This window comes from Symphalangus syndactylus, chromosome 2, assembly GCF_028878055.3.
Source record: "Symphalangus syndactylus isolate Jambi chromosome 2, NHGRI_mSymSyn1-v2.1_pri, whole genome shotgun sequence".
NCBI lineage: Eukaryota > Metazoa > Chordata > Mammalia > Primates > Hylobatidae > Symphalangus > Symphalangus syndactylus.
Window position 1 is genome coordinate 43,377,546 of NC_072424.2, and position 22,594 is coordinate 43,400,139.

The following is a 22,594-nucleotide window of genomic DNA, read 5'->3' on the forward strand; positions in this document are numbered from 1 at the left end:
CTACCCAAGTCAAGAAATAGAATATTGCAGCACCCAAAAGTGCCCTAAATGTAACGCTATCCTGACCTATGGTAATCCCTTCCTTGCTTTTCTTCATAGTTTTACCACCTAAATTAGGTATCCAAAATACCATAGCTTAATTTTGTCTGTTTCTGAACAGACTCATACAGAACACGTGTGTGTGTGTGTGTGTGTGTGGGTGTGTGTGAACAGTTTCTTTAGCTCCTTAATGTTTTCATCTAGTATCGTGATCAACTTAAAATTTCAACCCAGATTTCCAACTTTAAGTGGACATAGGCTAGCTTTCTTCTTTTACTCCCATTCTCGTTTAGTGCTCTTGCCTTGTGTTCCCTGATGGTCCAGCCACACATTTGCCACTGTTCTCTGATATTTTTTTCTGTCAGTTCCTGCTTCAAATCAACACTTGCCCATTTCCTTGAGGTATTTTTTTAATTAAAAAAATTTTCCATGTTAATTTCTCATTCCCTCTAGTTACTTTCAAGGGAAGCCTTTAGAGAAATACCCAGGCCGACGTTGCAACTCAGTTTATGTTGACTGTTTTTCTCTCCCAGCAACCGATAAAAGACAGGAAAGGGTGAGGCCAAGATCAAGGGATGCCCTTAGTTGGAGGAGTTGCTCATTTGTCTCTGGAGTCCTGGGGAACCCTTTGCTAAGAGCTGAGCGGTTTTGTGGCAAATGCTTATGCCTTTTCTCAAGTATCCCAAGGGATGCTTAATAATGGATACTGTGGCCAGAGGGTCATTTCTGATTTTTAAGAGTGGTATTTCCGGATTCAGATAGATTTTACATCATGTCCTAAAGATTGAAAGAGGAGGGTTTGTCTGTCAGATTATGAAAAGCAAGAAATGTCCAAAAAGGGTCATTATGTTTTAATGGCCATTGTGCTGCATGCCCTTGGTCTGTGAAATTGATACCTGGGAAATATTAGTGACTTCAGCTGCTCACAGCTGACTTAAGGAGAGAGGGAGAAGACGTGAAAGAGAATGACGTGTAAGTGAATGGCTGAGCCCATACTACATTACCACCCTCTGACCAGATACTCTCCCCTCCCCAAACTCTTGATGCCAACCTTGCTGGTTTGTTTGAGGAGGCAAGAGGGAAGAACAATGGCTTTAGGGTATTGCAGCCAGGTAGATGACTGAGAGGAGAGTGTCATCTAGCCATCTGGGTCATATTCTCCCAGGCTGACCAGGACTCGGAAAAGCACCAAGGAATTGCCGTGTACTGGGATCAGGATAGGACTGGCACATTCTTAGGCCATGCCTTACTCTTGCTCCACGGAGGAGAGGAAAGCTAGCATTCTTTGCCTTTTGCAAATAGGAAAGCTCAGGTGCTCACAGGTTAGGTAATTTGTTTGAATTTACATAATTTCTCACTAGCTGACTTACTACTCAGCTTCCTTGTAAAGGATAGGGTAGAGACTGGAGCAAAAGTGGTTGTGTCAGAAAACTAACTTTTAAAGCATTATTTCGCTTCCAGTAGGTCTCAGAGGAAAGCCTTGGGGAAGCTTCCAGGACTTTAATTGAGGGCCTGGTACAATGTCCAGGGCAGGGACTCAAGCTGAGCTCTAGTCCGGAGCACCTCGGTGGGTGATCCTGGGAAAATCATGTCTTCTCTTGGGTTCAGTTCCCTGTAAAGATAAAATAAAATAATATTCCCTGTAAAGATAAAATAATAAGCAAGCAAACCCAGAGGTTTTCATATCCTTTGAATATGAGAGCTACTTTTTTTTTTTTTTTTTTTTTTTTTGAGATAGGGTGTCGCTGTGTTGCCCAGGCTAGAGTTCAGTGGCATGATCTTGGCTCACTGCAACCTGCACCTCCTGGGTTTAAGCGATTCTTGTGCCTCAGCCTCCTGAGTAGCTGGGATCACAGGCGTGAGCCACCACGCGTGGCTAATTTTTGTATTTTTAGTAGAGATGGGGTTTCGCCATGTTGGCCAGGCTGGTCTCAAACTCCTGGCCTCAAGTGACCTGCCCACCTCGGCCTCCCAAAGTGCTGGGATTACAGGCGTGAGCCAAGAGCCCACTTTTTTATTGTTAGAGTGTCCTAGTCTCTCATGGCATTAGTTGTACCTTCAATCATAAGTTGATTTAGAAAACACTATGAATTCAGGAATGTTTCAGATGTATTTGTCTTCTGTTAATCACAGCAGCATCCATTTACATTTGAAAGATTTGTATGAGAAATATTTATTTGATCTGCCTGCAATAATAACCATAGTTAAAACATATATAGGACTTTTAATATGCCAGGCACCATTCTAAGACCATAATATATTCAGTGATCTTCACAAGTATTTTGTGAGGTAGGATTAAGATCCCCATTTTACAGATGAGGGAACTGAGGCATGGAGACATTAAGTACAGTGCCTGCATCATATAGCAGTGAGTGGTAGAGCTGGAGTTTGGCTAGGGAGTCCGGCTTCCAAGCCTGTAGTCTTAATCTCTGTGCCATAGTAATATATTAATAGCAGCTAACATTTTTCGAGTGCCTGCTCTGTGCTAAGCATGCACTTACATTATCTTCTTCTGTATTCCCCACAACCCATGACAGAGGGACACAGAACACAAAGTCAGACAATTGCAGAGCTGGGAAGTGAAGCCAGGCAGACTCACTTCCAGGTCAGCTTTAACCACTGTATTTTGCCTCCTAATAAGCCATAAAACTATCAATATTTCATTGCTAATGGTGTTAACCCAGCACACAGCTCTGAAAAGTGCTAAGGGTGGTGCAGGCTTCAACATGAGGGATAAGACACTCCTGGGCTCCACACCCTGGAGCCTCTCATTCCCCTGAGGTTGGTTGGGGTGGCTCTCCAGTTGCCTTGTGGCCTCAGCTCAGGGCACCTCAGAAAGCAGCACCTCCCTTCCCTGTCCCTCCTGAAAAACTGGAAGTCATGGCCCCACCTGGGAGAATTTACAGTCCAGTTATGAGGTTCCATGACCACTTGGACAGTGAAGAACAGAAGAGCAGAGGAGTGGAAGGACTGGCTAGAGAAAGACCTGCTTGTGGGGGATAGGAGGGCATTTGGGAATGGTTCTTGTGGTAGATGAAGATAACCAGGAAGTGAACAGTTCCATCTTGTGGTAGCCAAGCTAAGTCCAAAACCAAATATACCCATGAAACCTAAGACAAAAAAGGTAATTCCTGTATGGCTGTTAGCACCCTGTGTGATTATTGATACTCTTGTTAGCCACATCCTGGGCAAATTGGGCTGCTCATCCGTGACCGAGTTCTGTGGTGCACTTTCCCATATGTAGTACACTGTCTCCTTGGTAAATGCCATAAATACTAAAAATGATTTTCTGAAGAACACAGCGGTCTTGTAGGAGGCCAGATTCCTGACTGAACACTCAGGGACTAATTTTTATAGACATGACCATTCATATCAAGTAAGACAATAAGAACATAGATAGGACCTAGTTTAGATAAAGATATTGAAAATGCATGCAGAGGCTGGGCTCGGTGGCTCACGCCTGTAATTCCAGCACTTTGAGAGGCCAAGGTGGGTGAATCACCTGAGGTCAGGAGTTTGAGGCCAGCCTGGCCAACATGGTGAAACCCCGTCTCTACTAAAAATTCAAAAATTAGCCGGGCGTGGTGGCAGGCACCTGTAGTCCCAGCTACTCGAGGCTGAGGCAGGAGAATTGCTCGAACTTGGGAGGCGGAGGTTGCAGTGAGCTGAAGTCACGCCACTGCACTCCAGCGTGGGCAACAAGAGCGAAACTCCATCTAAAAAAAAAAAAAAAATGCATACAGATAGATTAAATGTGGTTGATGCAGCAAATAGTTTGCACCCATTTCTTTAAAAAAATATAAAAAATACTTATGCTTCTGAAGCTGAGCATACCCATACCATATAACCCAACAGTTCTCCTGGTTAAATAGTCAATAGAAACTGGGTCCACATGAGTGCTAAAGGACAAGTTTGAGAATTTTCCAAACAACACTATTCATAATAGCCCCAAATTTGAAACGATTCACATGTCTAACAGCAATAGAATAGATAAGTAGTGGGTGTAATTATATGATGTAAAACATCACAGCAACAAGAATGAAGAAATTACAACTATGCACAGTGACATGGAGGAGACACACACACACACACACACACACACACACACATTGAGAGAAAAAGGCCATACCTAAGAGTAAAGAGTAAACACTGTGTAATTCCAGTTACATAAAATTAGACAGAATTAATCTACAATGTTAGCAGTCAGGATCATGGCAGACCTTTGCCAGAAGGTCAGTGACGGAAGGGGGGCACAGGGAGGTTTAGCAGTTCAGGTAATGTTCCGTTTCTTTATCTCATGCTGTTTCCTTGGGTGTGCTCTGCATGTGAGAATTCAATCAGCTGTGTAGTTACCATTTGTGCTGTATACATGTCGTCCTTCTGTAAAGGTTACATAGAAGCCCACGTAATTATTTAAAAGATTGGACAATATAAACCTACAGAAAGCATAAGGTAAAAGGCTTCCCCAGTCTTACTTTACAGAGGTAAACACAGTGAACAGCTGGCTGCAAACCTTTCCAGACTTTTTCCATACACGTAGCATTTCTAAAACCAAATTACTATATCTCAGTGACTATTTGGACTTCATTGCTTTGTGCTTTCTGCCTTATTTTTATTGTAACAAATCAAGAATTAAAGACATCTTAATGTCAAGGGAAAAATACATTTTTGATATCTGCTAGATCTAGTTCAAACCTTATCTTGTCCATTTACTAGCTTGTATGTTCTTGGACAGGTTAACCCCTGAAAATTCAGTGTCCTCATTTGCAATGTGGGAATAATAGCACTTGTCTTCAAAGGTTGTGGTGAGGATTAAGATGATATATAGAACCTAGTGGTACTATTAAACAAATATTAATGGTAGCTACTATATATTGAGTGTTTATTACATGCCAGGCATTGTTCTGAACTCTTTACAAATGCCGTCTCATTTAACCCTTCCAACAACCTGATGAGGTTGATGCATTATAAATTTCATTTGATAAATGAAGATACTGAGTCAGAGTAATTCCCTCAAGGTTTAGTAAGTGTCTCGGCTTTGGGTTATGGATGGTAGCTGTTGGAGCTATTTAAAAGTACATAGGGTTCATAGGAGCTTGTTTGGAAACTTTTGAGGAACTCGATGACTTCTTGACGGAGTCTCGCTCTGTCGCCTGGGCTGGAGTGCAGTGGCATGATCTCAGCTCACTGCAACCTCCACCTCCTGGGTTCAAGTGATCCTCCCACCTCAGCCCCCCAAGTAGCTGGGATTACAAGCATGCGCCATTACACCTGGCTAATTTTTGTATTTTTAGTAGAGATGGGGTTTCACCATGTTGGTGAACAGGCTGGCCTTGAACTCCTGACTTCAAGTGATCTGCCCATCTCGGCCTTCCAAAGTGCTGGGATTACCGGCATGAGCCACCATGCCTGGCCTCGATGACTTCTTAAGAATTTAGTCGGGCCGGGCGCGGTGGCTCACGCTTGTAATCCCAGCACTTTGGGAGGCCGAGGCGGGCGGATCACGAGGTCAGGAGATCGAGACCACGGTGAAACCCCGTCTCTACTAAAAATACAAAAAATTAGCCGGGCGCGGTGGCGGGCGCCTGTAGTCCCAGCTACTCGGAGAGGCTGAGGCAGGAGAATGGCGTGAACCCGGGAGGCGGAGCTTGCAGTGAGCCGAGATTGCGCCACTGCACTCTAGCCTGGGCGACAGAGCAAGACTCCGTCTCAAAAAAAAAAAAAAAAAAAAAAAAAAAGAATTTAGTCAGGGTGTTCTATTTGGCTACCTGTTTTATTATATTCCTATCTGAGAAATGGTGGTCAGTCTTTCAGACTGAGAGAGCAGCACGTCTCTTTGAACTGTCACCCCTTAGCACTAATAACTTCTTTTTGCACCATGCACAGTGTGAAGCCGGATTAAGGTTCAACTTATCTACAAGCACCTACCCTATTTTATTGCCTCATTTCCCTGAGAAAATGGTTATAGACTAACCAAGAACATTTTAAAACAGTGTTATGTTTTCAGGTCACCCTGTATAAGCGCATACAGCTTCTGCAGCCATAATGTGGCTGTGAAGTCTGTGCCACAGCCTCGGCCCACAAACATACTGAGTCAGAAGATTCTGACTAAAGAGTTCAAATTCCACATCTAAATGGCATCCTACAGAGCTGGGTCCTGCTTTATCCCCAGTTTAGAATCTGTTAAATTTGTACCCAAATACTTTGACACAACTATTAAATCAGCGGAGATTATGCTTAAAGGCATGTAGCATTGAGATTGAACTTGAATCTCACATTTCTTTATCCCAGTTGTATATAATTATTACTATCATTATTTAGGCTGTCTCTTTCACTTACTTGCAGGCTTGTCTTTCACTTCCTTACATATTTACAATATTTAAAACACAAGAACACACATAAGATTTAACAAAAAATTGGAACATGGAAGAGGAAAGAGAGAGAAGTGCCAGGAACTTTAAATCAGTTGGTTCTGTAATTGCACACTACATTTAGCTGTGAGTTTTCTGGCCAAGGGAAAATAGGACCCACGTCGAGTTATTTAGATACCTTGTTTGGAGTTATTATACTTCTACTGGTTGGACGCAGTGGCTCATGCCTGTGAAACTAGCACTTTGGAAGGCCGAGGTGTGAGGATTGCTTGAGGCCAGGAGTTCAAGACCACCCTGGCCAACACAGTGAGACCCCATCTCTATTTTAAAAAAACAACAAAATTACTTATGCAATGCTCCATTTGCATAGCATTTTCAGGGGTGTTAACCAACATTACAGGGGCTGTATTTTTTTGTTTGTTTTTTGTTTGAGACAGCATCCTGCTCTGTTGCCCAAGCTGGAGTGTAGTGGTGCTATTATAGCTAACTGCAGCCTCGACCTCCTCCCAGCTTAAGCGATCCTTCCACCTCAGTCTCCTCGAGTAGCTGGGACTACATGCCTGGCTAATTTTTAATTTATTGTTCAGACAGGGTCCCACTATGTTGCCTGGGCTAGTTTCAAGCTCCTGGGCTTAAGCAATCTTTCTGCTGTGGCCTCCCAAAGTGCTGGGATTATAGGCATGAGCCACCCCTGCCTGGCCTATTTTTTTTTTTAAGTCTGTTTTGGTAAGAGATAGAGAAATACTATTCTAACGGATATTCCTTTCAAGGGCTTTCTATGTATTTTATAGGAGTATAAGTTCTGCCCTTGAAGGTGTTTCTGGAGGAGCTGAGATTTTAGGGTCTAATTCCTTTTTGTCTACCTGATGACTTTAACTTCATTCAGGGAGAGAGTTTAAGGGGAAAAGATAGTCGTAGTCATCACCTCTCTTGGTGTTTCCAAACCTGATGAGCATTAACATTTTCTGGGAAGCTTTAAAAAGGTATGGGTTCTTGGGTTTCACTGTATAGGCTGTCTTTGGTGGATCTGAGATGGGGTGTGGAGCTCTATCTATATTTTTAATCCCTGCCCCCATGGGATCTGACCACCAACCTGTTTGAAAACCATTGCCTCATCCTTGCAAATATCACAGTTGGCTGAGTATTGGTGAATGGGGTTGATTTCTGGCCTGAGGTTTAGATGCCAACTTCAAGGGGCAAGGTTAACAATGTTCCATAAAGAGTCAGGAAATTGGCCTGTAGTCCTGTCCACAAATAAACCTTCTGAATAGACACGGTTTTTCCCTCAAGAAAAAGAAAAAAAATAAAACAAAGCAAAAACCTCTGCCTTAGAACCATTTAAACCATTCGACAAATATTTGGTTAAAACCCCCACCTCTGTCAAAAAGGCAACAGTACTGTTTATCATCTAGGCTGGAGTACTTCTGAGAATGAAATGGGGTGGTCTTGATAGTTAAGCTGTTTTGGGCAAATCAGGGCATTTGGTAATCCTAGTCATAAAGTATTTCTACGTATAATCATGCTTTCCATAACTTTTAAACTGAGCCAGTGGTCACAAACTCATTTGTATCAAGGGGTTAGGAGGCAACACAAGAGTTTAAAAATTTTTTTTTTTGGAGATGGAATCTCGCTCTGTTGCCCAGGCTGGAGTGCAGTGGGGTGATCTTGGCTCATTGCAACCTCTGCCTCCCCGATTCAAGTGATTCTCCTGCCTCAGCCTCCTGAGTAGCTGGGATTACAGGCATCTGCCACTACCTGGCTAATTTTTTGTATTTTTAGTAGAGACGGGGTTTTGCCATGTTGGCCAGGCTGGTCTTGAACTCCTGACCTCTAGTGATCCACCTGTCCTGGCTTCCCAAAGAGCTGAGATTACAGGTGTGAGCCACCATGAATTTGTTTTTTTTAAAAGAAAATTTACTAAAAAGGACTAATATGCTCATACTTACTCATTTTTGTTAAATTCTGTATGTTATGTATGTAAAAGAACATTTAAAAAATTGCAACTTTCAAGAAGCTCGCATTGGGTTTATGTTGCCTAGAATTGAAGCATATGGCCTGTTTGCAGCAGGAAGTTGCCTGGTAAATAATATTTTTCCTCATTGCTGAATCCCATTGGGCCCCCAATGGGATCTCTGCTATCTTTTCTTTCTTTGCCCACCAAAACTGTTTCTTTGCCTATGAGAATTAAATAAGAATGTTGCTTGGCTTGTTTGAGAATCACATTTTCTTGCTGCATTCATTTCTGCTTTAGTAATTTTACAGAAGGCAAATTATAATCCCTAGTCCAAACCATTTGTAGCACAGGGACAACGTTTTGCTCCCCTAAGTAATCACATAAACTCTGACTCAGCCCAGTGTGTAGCATGCAGAGCTCAGCGTGTTGGTTGAATCAACAAATGTTGATGGACCAGACCTCCAAAATGATTTTCCCCAAAAACTGGCACCCTTTAAGGCATTGGAGAGGAAAAGCGTTAGAGTTGGCGTTTGAATTGCCTCACCCAGCAAGCTCTGCTCAATTATTTTTTCCCCATACTGTATTAGAAGAGTCAAGAAGGTAGTTATATTGTGGTATAAAGTATAATTATATGTGTATATTAGAATGGGAAAAAATGGCTAGAAACTTATATACCATAATAAATGAGTTTTGAGTAGGTGAGGTAGTCAGAAAATTAATAGCTGCAAGAATGGTCATAAATGGTAACAGGTACTGGGTTTCTGTGGCTGGGGCAGTAGAGCATGGTCGCGCCTATGGCTAAATGGAGAGCATGTGTCTCATATAGAGGATCAGAGGCTCCTCATTTGGTGCTGATTGTTGCCATATGGGAATCTAGGCCCAGAATTGCCAGATTTTCTGATTTTTCAAAAGAAGCTGAGAATCTAGGGGTTTGAATGATTTTGTTGATATATAAATATTGGCATGTGATTTAAATGTAAGAAAAAAAACAAGACTGTTGGCTGGGTCCATTTCACAGGCCTCTAGCTTTCGATCTTGAGCCAGAGTTAAAGGAACCCCATCTGGCTGTCAGTAGAACATGTGATTTTTAAGTAGGACTGCCTTCTGAAAGACCAGTTACTAGGGAAAGCCAGCCACAGAATGGCTGACCTAGAGGCCAAACGGGTGACCCCTTGAATGGGTTTGCTTCTTTGAGCTGCTGTTAGAGTATCTGTCAAATGCAGTCACCTTAATCTCAGCAGAGCTAAGGCTCAGTGGTTGTTTCTTGGCAGTTGACTGGGCAGTCAATGTCAGACGCTATGTTTCAATTTCTTTGTTGGTCTCCTAGTCTGTGTTTACATCTACAGCCTCATCCTCTTCTTCTTCCTTCACTTGCTAAATTTCTTTCTTTTCTTTTTTTTTTTTTTTTTCCACCAGTTGTCAAACGATCCTTTATTTAAATGTTTTCCTTTGTGCTTAACTGGCTGGGCATTCCACAGCACCACTGTTGATGTCATCTATGATGTCATGAGGGTGGCGGCCATCAACATTACAGCCCACAGACTGGGCAGTCCCCAAGATCTCTTTAATGGTTCCAGAGAGTTCTCTGGCTAAGGATCGGTGCCGCATCTGTCGAGCAATGTTGACGATCTCATCAAAAGTGATATTCCCACTGTGTTTAATGTTTTTCTGTTTCTTTCTGTCTCTTGGTGGTTCCTTGAGGGCTTTGATGATCAGGGCAGAGGCAGAAGGCACCACCTCAATCTGGGCCTGTCTGTTCTGAATGGTCAGTTTCACTGTAATCCTCAGGCCCTTCCAGTCACCTGTTGCCTTGGCAATGTCATCACCAACCTTTTTTGGAGACAGACCCAGGGGGCCGATCTTGGGGGCCAGGGCAGAAGTGGCACCGACTTCACCTCCGGTGCACCTCAGGTATGCGACTTTGATCTCGTTGGAGTCGAACTTCGGCGGCATGATGGAGGCGGCTGTTGTCGGATGAACCCAGATTCGGGACGACCGAAGAAAGTTGCACCTTGGCCTCCTCCGAGCCGAAAGCCGAGAGGTCTTTTTTTTTTTTTTTTGAGACTTGGCATGCTCTTTCCTTTTGCTTTTTTCCTTTTGTGGCTTTGCACAGTTTTAAGCAGCACCTCCTCCAGGGAGTGTTCCGTGATTCCACGTTTAGGCTCCTACTGCCTTGTTGGTTCTAGCACAACACTCATCAGCTGTTGTACATGCTTGTCTCCCCCCAGGAGACTGTGAGCTTCTTGATGGCAGGCACCACCATTTTAACAGCTGAGTTCTAGTGCCTTGTGTGGTTCCTGGAATCGACAAACAATAGCTCACATTTCTGGAGCCCTGACAGTGGGGGCTCTGCCTGAATTGCCTAATGTAATCCTCGCAACAGCCTTCTGATGTCAAAGCTGTTCTTTTCATCCTTGGTGCATCCTTGTTTACACAGAAGTGAAATATCCTGCCCAAGGACATTTAGCTCACAAACCAGGCAGGACTTGAACCCTGGCCATCTGACTCCAGAAACCACATCTTAATGAACAAGTTACACTGTCTTTCAGAATGTACATAAGGATGTCTGATAAGTGAATGAACAGAGAGAAAGAAGGAACAGGGGAGGGATGAAGCAGAAACATGCCATTATCACTGAGGAGGAGGGTTATCTTTTTATTTGTCATGGGTATGCATCCAGTTCTGTATGATAGTAGTGTCATTTAGGTATGTAGTTATTTAAATGTAAGTTGAAGAAAGTGAGAGAGCTACATCATCATCGTATTTACACCAGTTAGAAGTGCAATTAAACTTCAAAAACCTTCTTATGTGCTCAGGACTGGCAGCAGTGGACAGGTCTTAAAGATGCATTATGAACTTGGAGTAGAGGACATTTGGCCTCTAAGCAAGCAGTGTCTGCCTGGGGTGCTGGTGGGGGCAAAGAGTGAGGGACACAAGAATGAATTGAGCATAAAATGATAGATTGTTCATTAGTAGAAATTGTTGTGCCTAAACCCGTTTACTCTTTTATTTTATTTTCTTTTATTTTTAGACATTCTTACTCTATTGCCCAGGCTGGAGTGCAGTGGTGTGATCTTGGCTCACTGCAACCTCCACCTCCCAGGTTCAAGCAATTCTCCTGTCTCAGCCCCCTGAGTAATTGGGATTACAGGCAGTGTGCATCACCACAGCTGGCTAATTTTTGTATTTTTAGTAGAGATAGGGTTTCACCATGTTGGCCAGGCTGGTCTTGAACTCCTGAGCTCATGTGATCTGCCTGCCATCTGACCTCCCAAAAGTGCTTGGCTTCTGAAAGTGCTGGGATTACAGGCATGAACTACTGTGCCTGTCCCCACTTATGCAGCAAGAGTTGTGTGATCTAGTTGTATGGTCTCTGGGGAAGAAGGCTGGCAATGGCATGTTCATTGAACTAATGGGAGTGAGTATATAATTTTTTTTTCTTTTTCTGAGACAAAGTTTCACTCTATCACCCAGGCTGGAGTTCAGTGGCACAGTCTCAGCTCACTGCAGCCTCTACCTCCTGGGCACAAGCTATCCTCCCACCTCAGCCTCCTGAGTAGCTGGGACTACAGGCGTGTGCCACCATGCCTGGCAAATTTTTTTTTGTATTTTGTAGAGACAGGGTTATGCCATGTTGCCCAGGTTGGTCTCGAACTCCTGAGCTCAAGGCAAGCCACTTACCTTGGTCTCCCACAGTGCTGGGATTACAGGCGTAAGCCACCATGCCTGGCCCAGAAGTTTTTTTTTTTTTTTTTTTTTAAGAAATTGAAGCTGACTCTATTATGAGCTGGTTCTGACGGAACTTGATGGTCAGGAAGAAATTAGAGCAGATAGTGTGGCCTAGTTAGTTAAGTGGGTGGACTCTGGAGCCTGCTGTGGCCTACCGCTCACCAGCTGTGCAACCTCAGGCAAACTGCTTAACCCCTGTTCCTCCATTTCCTCATCTGTAATGATGCAGATAACATTGCCTGTCTGGTAGCACCACGTGAATATTGGTGAGTTAACCCTTGCTAAAGACTTTGTCATGCTTGGTACCTAAACGCTCATTAACTGATGGCTGTCATTATGATTATGATTGTGATAAATAGTGTTTGGCAAGGATTGGAATCCACCATTCAAGACAGGAACTATCCAGTGTTGGAGGCACAGGCCTTCTCTCCTGTAACCCTTGTCACTTCTGTGTTATGATTTGTAAATTGTATAATGGGTGGGTTACTGGGCCCCAGATCAGTACAGGGCAGGGGAGTGACGGTCCTGTGGTGGGGAGGCACTCAGCCAGCAGCAGGACTTTGTGACACTCCAGGTCTTATGTAGAAGGCCACTGCAGATGAGTCTCCTGGATTTTTTTTTTGGCTTTGACAGTTGAGTTTGGAGCCTCTGCTTGTGGCAATGTGCTAAAGCAAAAAGGAATGGAATTTGCAATGAGAGAGCCTTTCGAGTTCAGGCTCAGCCTTTAGCTGTGTGAACTTGAACCACTCACAATTTTTCTGAATCTCAATTTCCTCATCTGTAAAGTTTATCTAATATGTTGGTGGTGAGGTAATCATATTATTATCTCAAATAGGAGATTGTATATGAAAGGGCTTTGGAAAGGCAAATCCCATAATTTGTTTAAATCCATTTTTTCCCCTAAAAAAGATAGCTCATAAAAGAATGTGAACTTAATCTGTATGTGTAATTTCTTTCAAGTCCTATCTGATGTTGCTTGTGACTTTCTGAGATTTCCTTTGGCTTCTTACCAGTTTGGCTTTAAAAAAAAAACAAAGAAATTATACTGAAAGATAGGATGACCAGACCTCAGTTACTCAGGCTTGGGGCTCCTAAGACTGGTTCTAGCTTGTCCAGGACCTGTTGGGATATACTTAGCAGAAATGTCTCTCCCACAAAACAGTTGGAACCAAATGCTGGACATTCTGGACTTCTCAGCAGTTCACCGTAAAAAAGTGAAAGGAAACTTCTTTTTCATCTTCTCAACCTCTCCAGTTCCAGTCTCATGAGTTTTGTGAGTGGTCATGCTTCAGGATAGCAGTGTAGAGGGAAGTGATTATTTGATTTTTGAAATAAAAATATTTTTGATGTTTTTGAAATAATTCATTTTAAAGCATAAAATGAAGCAGCCTGATTACATATTTAACAACACTAGGTGTTTTAGAGCCAATCATTTATTATACAGATATTTATTGAGCACCTATGATGTTCCAGTTATTGGGTGCTGAGGATACTGTAACTGCCCAGTGGGTTCTTGCCCATTGCCCAGATAGAGCTGATTTATCAAGACAGGGGATTTGCAATACAGAAAGTTTAATTCACATAGAGCTGGCTAAATGGAAGACTAGAGTTTTATTATTACTCAAATCAGCCTTCATGAAAGTTGAAGGCTAGGGGTTTTCAAAGATAGTTCAGCATGCAGGGGGCTAGGGAAGGTGAATGCTGATTGGTTGGGCATGCCATCACAGGGGTGTGGAAAACAGTATGTTGAGTTCGCATCTTGGTGGGGGGGCACCCGGTAGGTAGCCAGAAATGCAAAAGCCTGAAAGGACATCGCAAAAGGCCAATCTTAGGTTCTACAATAGGAGTGTTATTTACAGGAGTAACTGGGGAAGTTGCAAATATTGTGAGCAAATATTGCAAAAATTGTGAGCTCTGGAATAATGGCTGGTAATCATTTAACTATGCCTACGTCTTAGCAGAATTCAGGCCCCTCTCATCCTCCTAACCTGGTGGCCTTTCATTAGTTTTTCAAAGACAGTTTAGTTTTGGAAAGTGCTACCATCATTTAAACTATACACTAAAATTTCTCCAGAAGTTAGCTTTGCCGATGCCCAGGAATGACCAAGGACAGTTTGGAGGTTAAAGGCAAGATGGAGTTGGTTAGGCCAGATCTCGTTCACTGTCATAATTTTCTCACTGTTAAAATTTTTGCAATATCACAGCACAGAAGGCAGACAAAATCCTGCCCTCATGCACCTTACTGCTGAGAAGGCCTTTCAACATTAAACAAACTAACCCACCAAGGAGGTTTGCAAACATGAAGTGACCAGTGCCGTGAAGAAGAACCAAGTGTATTAAAAGGATGACTGGGCTGGGCACAGTGGCTCACTCCTGTAATCCAAGCACTTTGGGAGGCCGAGGCGGGCGGATTACCTGAGGTCAGGAGTTCGAGACCAGCCTGGCCAACATGGTGAAAAAACCCCATCTCTTCTAAAAATACAAAAAATTAGCTGGGCATGGTGGTGCAGCCTGTAATCCCAGCTACTCAGGAGGCTGAGACAGGAGAATTGCTTGAACCCGGGAGGCGGAGGTTGCAGTGAGCCGAGACTGCGCCACTGCACACCAGCCTGGTCAACAAGAGCGAAACTCCGTCTCAAAAAAAAAAAAAAAAAAGGATGATTGTGGGGGTATAGCTTAGATTGGAGGTGAGGGAAGGCCTCTTTGAGAAGAAGCGTTATTTACACAGACACCTGGAATTTGAGAAGTTAATCAGGCAGAGGTAAAAGCAGGTGTGAAAGTCCTGAGGCCCTGTAGCTGGATCCCAGTGGGGAAGAGGCATGATGCGGGTGGGGAGGGAGGCACTGGCTTTAGTGGCCTTGTTAAAGATTTTGGATTTCATCCTAAGGGGACTGCTCTTTGAAACTGCTAGATTTAGCCATGATAAATGAGTTCCATAATGCATTATTCTCCTTGATGCAGGCTGCTCTCCTTGGAGTTAGAGTCTGTCAGTCAAGAACGCTTGCCAATCCCAAATAAAGTGATGCTTAGAGCCATTTAAAAACTGAGCCTGCGTTGTCCTTTAGTAACAGTGAAATGTATATGAAGATGCACCAGATCAGTCTTCTCAGGACAACAGGTCAGAAAATGGAGGAATTTTTTTTTATTGCACTCACTGGATGACTCAGAAGCTAACACTCCATTGTTGACTGAAATGAGAGTGGCCTGTGCTTGCCTGGATAAAAAGTCCTGTCCCAGTGGCTGGATGGGGGGACGATCTGAACCTTGAATCAAGAGGCTGCTTTCGTTTCCTAAAACGCAGATCTCTGGTAAACAAATGATGGGAGAGCCAGAAAGGAAGGTTAGGAGGTCAGGATCTCGGTACTGGTTTCCACATCCTGCCACATTCCAGGAGAGTTTTGCCTGATAAAGTCATAGCATGTGCAGGCCAGAAGGGACCTCAAGGATCAACTTGTCTTGTCCTCATTTTATGGGGTCAGGGTGCTGATGGGGAATGCACCATAATAGCGGCACCACACTAGCTGCGCTGAGGGCTAATCGGAAACTGTAGCTGCTGAAAACTGCATCAGATACTGAGGTTTAGGACCTAACTTGTGTGTTCTGGTTTGGTGCCTTGAAGAACCTGTTACCTGTGGTTCAGCCATAAGGAGACACCCAGGTGTTCATAAGATCTTCCTCAATTGGATCCTGAGAGTCAAGGGCCTTCTCCAAAGGGTGGCCAGAGCCCTGTGGGCACTGGGAGCCTGGGGGTGTTACTGCCACCCTGATCCTGCGGACTTGGAATTCCCATCCAGGAAGGTCTTGTAATGTGGAAAAAAAAAAAGTTGTGAACTTACCCTGAGATGGTGACAGTAATATTTTTAGTATACCTTAGTTTAGAAAATCTAACCAGATACCTTGGTTAGAAATAGTACTCTGAGGTGAGTACTATTTCAAAATGCATTTGGATCTTGTTCATTCTAATAGCATCTGTATTCACTTGAAAAATAGTTGTACATCAGTGTAGGAGATGTGATATGTATTGAGTCTGCATGTATTGCTCTGTAGGCAGGTGAATTTAAGGACCTATTGCAGTAATTGATTGGCTTCCTCCAAGCATCAGTGATCTGTCAATTTGGAACCACTGGTTTTAGAAGCATCAGTCTGCAGAAAACCAGCCGCCTATAGGGAATGACCCTAGTCATTTTGGGAGATTAAACCAGTATAAACCTGGTTTTAACAATTTTTTATTTTTTTAATTTTTATTTTATTATTATTATTTTTCGAGACGAAATCTCACTCTGTTGCCCAGGCTGGAGTACAGAGGCGTGATCTTGGCTCACTGCAACCTCCACCTTCTGGGTTCAAGTGATCCTCCTGCCTCAGCCTCCTGAGTAGCTGAGATCACACCCGGCTATTTTTTTTGTATTTTTGGTAGAGACAGGGTTTCACCACGTTGGCCAAGCTGCTCTCAAACTCCTGACCTCAGGTGATCCGCCTGCCTTGGCCTCCCAAAGTCCTGGGATTACAGGCGTGAGCCACCATGCCTGGTCAACAATTTTTTAAATTAAAAAGTAATTCAATATTATTGTAAAAAAATTGCAAAACTGTATAACCGTGAACAATTTAGTGTGCAGTGTTTCCACTTTCTTTTGTATATATAACATTATTAAGATTTTTAAAGAAATAGGGTGTTATAGTATATAATGTTCTCTGAATGTGTTTTTTTTAAAAATATAATTGTTAACTAATTTTAAGGAAGCAATCATGGTTCAGTGAGAAGGACATCAGATCTGTTCGGGGTTTGTTTCCTGGCTCAGTAATACACTAGTTGGAGGACCAGTAATATAATAATATACTAGTTGGGTGATCCTGGGTAAGTCATAGGTCTTTCTAAGCCACAGATCCTGGTCTTGGAAATGGGAACTGCTATTTGTCCTCCTTTCTCACAAGGTTGCTATAGGGATACAATGAGATCATATTAGAAAAGCACTCTTTGTCAATGATAACATAATATAAATGATTGTTATTATTTAAGCTATGATTTCAGCCCTCTTTTCTTTTTCAGGGCTTTGCTCCATATCAGTGAATACTTAACTTGGTGGTAACTTAGTGGCTTGGAGACAAATAGTAACTAGCCTGCTCTCCCCTTTTTTTCTAGGTCACTCCTGGAAGCAAGGCGGCTCTAGCTAATTTATGTATCGGAGATGTAATCACAGCCATTGATGGGGAAAATACTAGCAGTATGACACACTTGGAAGCTCAGAACAGAATCAAAGGCTGCACAGACAACTTGACTCTCACTGTAGCCAGGTGAAGCCTGTGGAAACATTTTGTTCATTTCTGATTGACTAGAAGCTGTTTGTGGGCAGGGACTGCCTTCCCTATCTCAGAATCCCCCAGACCTCCTAGCTCAGTGCCATGTATATACTATAGCCATGCCAAAAGGTCTGTGGAATTTGAACTTCAGATTGCTTATTTCCCCTCTATTTTTTTTTTTTGAGATGGAGTCTCACTCTGTTGCCCAGGCTGGAGTGCAGTGGTGCAATCTCAGCTCACTGCAACCTCCGCCTCCCGGGTTCAAGTGATTCTCCTGCCTTAGCCTCCTGAGTAGCTGGGATTACAGATGTGCACCACCACACCCAGCAAATTTTTGTATTTTTAGTAGAGATGGGGTTTCACCATGTTGGCCAGGCTGGCCTCGAACTCCTGACCTCAGGTGATCCACCTGCCTCAACCTGCCAAAGTGCTAGGATTACAGGTGTGAGCCACGGTGCCCGGCCCCCCTCTAAATTTCACAGTGCTTATGATGTGGGCTTCTTTCAGTAAGATACCTGCATTTTCACTTGATCCAACTCAACTAACCAAAATTTTGAGTAAGTAAAATGTCCTGGCCAGGTGTGGTGGCTCTCTCTGTAATCCCAGCACTTTGGGAGGCCGAGACAGACAAATCACTTGAGGTCTGGAGTTCGAGACCAGCCTGGCCAACATGGTGAAACCCTATCTCCACTAAAAATTAAAAAATTAGCCAGGTGTGGTAGCGTGCACCTGTAGTTCCAGCTACTCGGGAGGCTGAGGCAGGAGAATCACTTGAACCCAGGAGGCGGAGGTTGCAGTGAGCTGAGAAGATGGCGTCACTGCACTCCAGCCTGGGCGACAGAGCGAAACTCCATCTCAAAAAAAAAAAAAAAAAAAATGTCCTTAGGATGCTGCTGCTACTGCATTGTGCTGAGCAGTGGGTACCATGCCAGGAGATTGCAATAACAGAGAAAAACTTGAACACATTAGCAGCAGAGTACTGAGTGTAACTTTAAGTACATGACAAGCAGGGAGCGCTGGGGATAAAAGAATGAATGAGGGTAGCACCTTGGGAGCTGTAATTAGGGTAGACTTTCCATTCTTCTTTCATTTAGCCTTGGAAGGGGTCCTGCAAAGGCAGGATTTCAGAAGTGATTTGGTTCAACCCTCAGTTGGCTCCCTGTTTCCTACTGCATCAAATTCAGATGTTCATTCTGATCACCTGTTATCTCACTAACCTTAGCTGCCACAGCTCTTTGTCATGAAGCCTTTGGTTAGATTCTCATCTGTGAAGTATGTTTTTTGCTTTTTTTTTTTCGCTTTGTGGCGCAGGACTGGCAGGTGGATCGAGTGTGGGGGAGTATATCAAAATATTTTGTACACTTCAGAGACCTACCCCATGAGAGGTACACCGTGTTGTTACTACCCCCTCAAAAGCACATCTGCCCTTCATTCTCATCTCCGTTTCTATCTTTGTCCAAATCCTCTCCTTCAAGCCCGAGTTCAGGACATTCATTCACTGATTGATTAATTGATTTTTTATTCGTTTACCGACATGTTGAACAGGGACATCTTGTATATATCTGGCATAGACATTGTGACAAATATAAAGTTAAGTATGGCCAGGTACGGTGGTTCTATCTGTAATCCTAGCACTTTGGGAGGCCGAGGCGGGTAGATCACCTGAGGTCAGGAGTTCAAGACCAGCCTGGCCAACATGATGAAACCTTGTTTCTACAGAAATACAAAAAAATTAACTAGGGATGATGGCGGGTGCCTGTAATCTCAGCTACTCGGGAGGCTGGGGTGGGAAAATCGCTTGAGCCTGGGAGGCGGAGGTTGCAGTGAGCCAAGATCACGCCATTCATTGCACTCCAGCCTGGGTGACAGAGTGAGACTCTGTCTCAAAAAATAAATAAATAAAATAAATAAAGATAAGTATAAATATTTTCTACCTGCAAGAGAGGAAACAACGACACTAATGAAAACTGAGACTAAAGTAAAATCATTGCTCTGTGATTGATACAAAGAAAATAGTTTATAAGAGCAAAAGAGGGGCATTCTTTTCTTCTCTTTTTTTTTTTTTGAGATGGAGTCTTGCTCTGTCACCCAGGCTGTAGTGCAGTGGCGCTATCTCAGCTCACTGCAACCTCTGCCCCCTGGGTTTAAGCGAGTCTCCTGCCTCAGCCTCCTGAGTAGCTGGGATTATAGGCGTATGCCACCACACCCAGCTAATTTTTGTATTTTTAGTGGAGATGGGGTTTCACCATGTTGGCCAGGCTGATGTCAAACTCCAGACCTCAAGTGATTTCCCCACCTCGGCCTCCCAAAGTGCTGGGATTACAGGCGTGGGCTACCACGCCCGGCCAAGAGGTATTATTTTCATTTGGGTCAAACAGGCTTCACAAATAAGTTGGTTATTTGGTCTGGACCAAACACACTGGGTTGAGATAGAGGAGAAGCCCATTCTGTCCTGAGCAGAGATAGGGCAGTGTGAGTCATGCTCAGGAACATGGAGGAGGCCACACTGCTGGTGTCAGCTACCCAAAGTGTGGTGAGGGAGGATGAAGTGCTTGGGAAGCCCCTTGGGGCTATGCTGGGGAGCCATCAGCCATGGATGTTATCAGATTGGGGTGTTTAAAAGATCAAACTGGTGGCAAATGGAAGGTAGAGCTGATGGGAGGATGCTAGTTCAGAGCCTAGTCCAGGAAAGAGGGGGCATTTTTCCAGTTTGTCTTTAGTATATATTATTTATTTTACATGAGTGAAACGGCAGCTTTGTTAATCTGTTGCAGATCTGAACATAAAGTCTGGTCTCCTCTGGTGACGGAGGAAGGGAAGCGTCATCCATACAAGATGAATTTAGCCTCTGAACCCCAGGTAAGTTCTTGCTCATTGTTGCCACTGCTCTCACCACCCAGCACTTTGCCGTTTCTGACACTGCTCAGCACGTTCCTGTTTTTCCTGCCCTGGAGGCCTGGGGATAAGACCGCAGGGAGAGCCCTCCACTGTCACTGTTGGTATCTGGCTCTTGTTCAGTTCTTCCCGTAAGGGAACTGCAGGAGGACAGGGCTGGAAAACCCCAGGGCAGTGACGCTGTATCCTGGGCTGGAAGCAAGGGGTCGGAAGGCGATAAGGGAAGCCGGTGGAAGCCTTCCTGTGTGGGAAGGGTTGGCAGGATCAGTGTGAACTCAAGGAGCTGTTCAGCTCCTTATGGATTTCAGCAACAAATGAATCTTGACAGGGATGAAAATAAGTTTAGGTCTGGAGGCCTAGAGCCTAGAAGAAATCGGGGAATATGTAATAGGAAGCCCTGCTTCTCCCCACTGTATGCCCCTGTCTGGTTTCCATGAGCCATGGAGTGGAAATCTCTATTTTTGTTACAGTGAAACTTCTAGTGAGACTTTAAAATTACTAAAATAAAGCAGCAATTAATATAAAAAAAGCAGTACATAGTGTACAATTTGTCACCCAGATAGAATTTCTCAGGACAGTAGACTGCCTTAAGGTCCCATATTTGTGAATAAATCTCTCAGTAGTTGGATTATAGGTGATTTTATTTCTTTCTGCCTTATGTGCCTCTTTTAAATAATCTACAATGCATGGGTATTGTTTTTGAAATAAGGGACAAACTTAGAGATGTTTAGAACATCTTTTGTAAAATTCCGCACACCCAACATGCTACTTGTCACAAAGTATGTGTCTGTTGGATACATTAATGAATTAGTAATGATAAACTAGGTATGTTGATAATGCCTTTTGAAAATTTTAGACTGGTTTGTGATGGTTATGCATTTGACCCAAATTGAAGATTTGAAATTTAACTTATTTTTCTAAATTTGGGATACTATTTAGTTTTTATGGTGAATTAAGATATAATTAAAATACAATATATAGCTAGCTATCTTTTATACATAAAACAGAAACTTGTATGAAGTTGAACTCACTTGGCATATTAGTTTGTGTTAATTGGGTGGTTGGATATAGGTCATATTTTCTCAAATAGAATCCACAAAAATTTCAAAAATGAAGTCACATAAAATTTTTGCATTAAGATAGTAAAAATAATTATTAAAAATCTCAAGAGTCATTTTAAGGATCATTTTGCATCATTTCAAAACTGACGTGAACATATTCTTCTATACAACTCTTCTCAGGAAAGTTCGTAAAATGGCACTTGGTCTATACACTGGCAGTTGTGCAAACTAATTTAAAACATGCCACAGTTAGTTTCAGTTTCCTTGAGAGTTCTCAGCTACTTCATTAAATTTACCTTAAGTGTTAAATTTTAATTGTTAAATTTTAATTTTTACATATTTTATAACACAAGGAATGATTTCGTTTTAACTTGGTCTGTCTGAAATCCTCATTTTCATGTAAATAAGGTAATTATGTAAATTTCAGTTATAGTTTTCGTTTGTAGTATATTTGAATTTTCATTTTAAATCTATAGTTACCTGTATTAATCTTTTGAAAGTAGTTCTCTTCAGATTACAAAAATTCTCAAATACTTTAAACCCTAGTATTTTTCTTCTGATTCTAGTAATGCTTTATTACTGTAAGAAAAACTTCTCACCCATCATCATTTTTCCAAAGTCTTTTACTTCCAGCCATTCTAAAGTAGAGGATAAATGAGTGAGAGCAGAGTTAATCTATAATAAAAAGATCTGTTGGTTCATGTAATGCCAACCAACACCCCAGCTTATCTGAGGTCAGCATAGTTACACACCTAGTTTGTACTTCCTCATTATTGAGTTTCCTTGGAGACTGATAAATACAAAGCCCAAACAATTACATCATCCTTTCTAAAAGGCAAGCCCTGAATCTGCCTGCTTTCTGGAAAGACCAGTCAGTATTCAGATGAGGGTAGAGATATTCCTTTTATGTACAAACCAGATGCATTCTTGAAAGATTCTTTATAAAGTGAAATCATCTGAATTTTCAATCTGAATTTTCCATTGACTTCCATTCTAACTGGAAATGTGTTTCGGTGGAGGGAGAAGGGAATAGACCCTGGTTGAATATGTGCCACGAGCCAGGCACTGTACTTGACACTCTAGTAACTCACACAAATCCTTGTGAAGAAGGCTTTATCTTCTTCATTTTAAAGATGAAAAATGGGCTCAGAGGGGTATTCCTTGCCAAACAGGAAATTGCAGGGAAAAATTGAGCCAAGGCAGAAAAATAAAGACCCTTCCTTGGGGCTCTGCATCCTCTGCTGCTC

At 42.8% G+C, this 22,594-nt stretch overlaps 2 protein-coding genes across 2 annotated transcripts in view; one reads left to right on the forward strand and one right to left on the reverse strand.

The window, feature by feature from the left end:
- PDLIM1 (PDZ and LIM domain 1) overlaps positions 1–22,594 on the forward strand; it is a 56,645-nt gene that overhangs the window by 2,934 nt on the left and 31,117 nt on the right. Inside the window, exons 2-3 of the mRNA XM_055254804.2 lie at positions 17,234–17,385; positions 20,166–20,250. Coding sequence (XP_055110779.1) covers positions 17,234–17,385; positions 20,166–20,250 — 237 coding nt within the window. The remainder of the gene's footprint in view (positions 1–17,233; positions 17,386–20,165; positions 20,251–22,594) is intronic.
- LOC129468893 (large ribosomal subunit protein uL11-like) lies at positions 9,781–10,400 on the reverse strand. The gene has a single exon (XM_055254829.2). It carries the CDS (start codon positions 10,315–10,317, stop codon positions 9,820–9,822), a length of 498 nt encoding a protein of 165 aa, XP_055110804.2. The 5' UTR covers positions 10,318–10,400; the 3' UTR covers positions 9,781–9,819.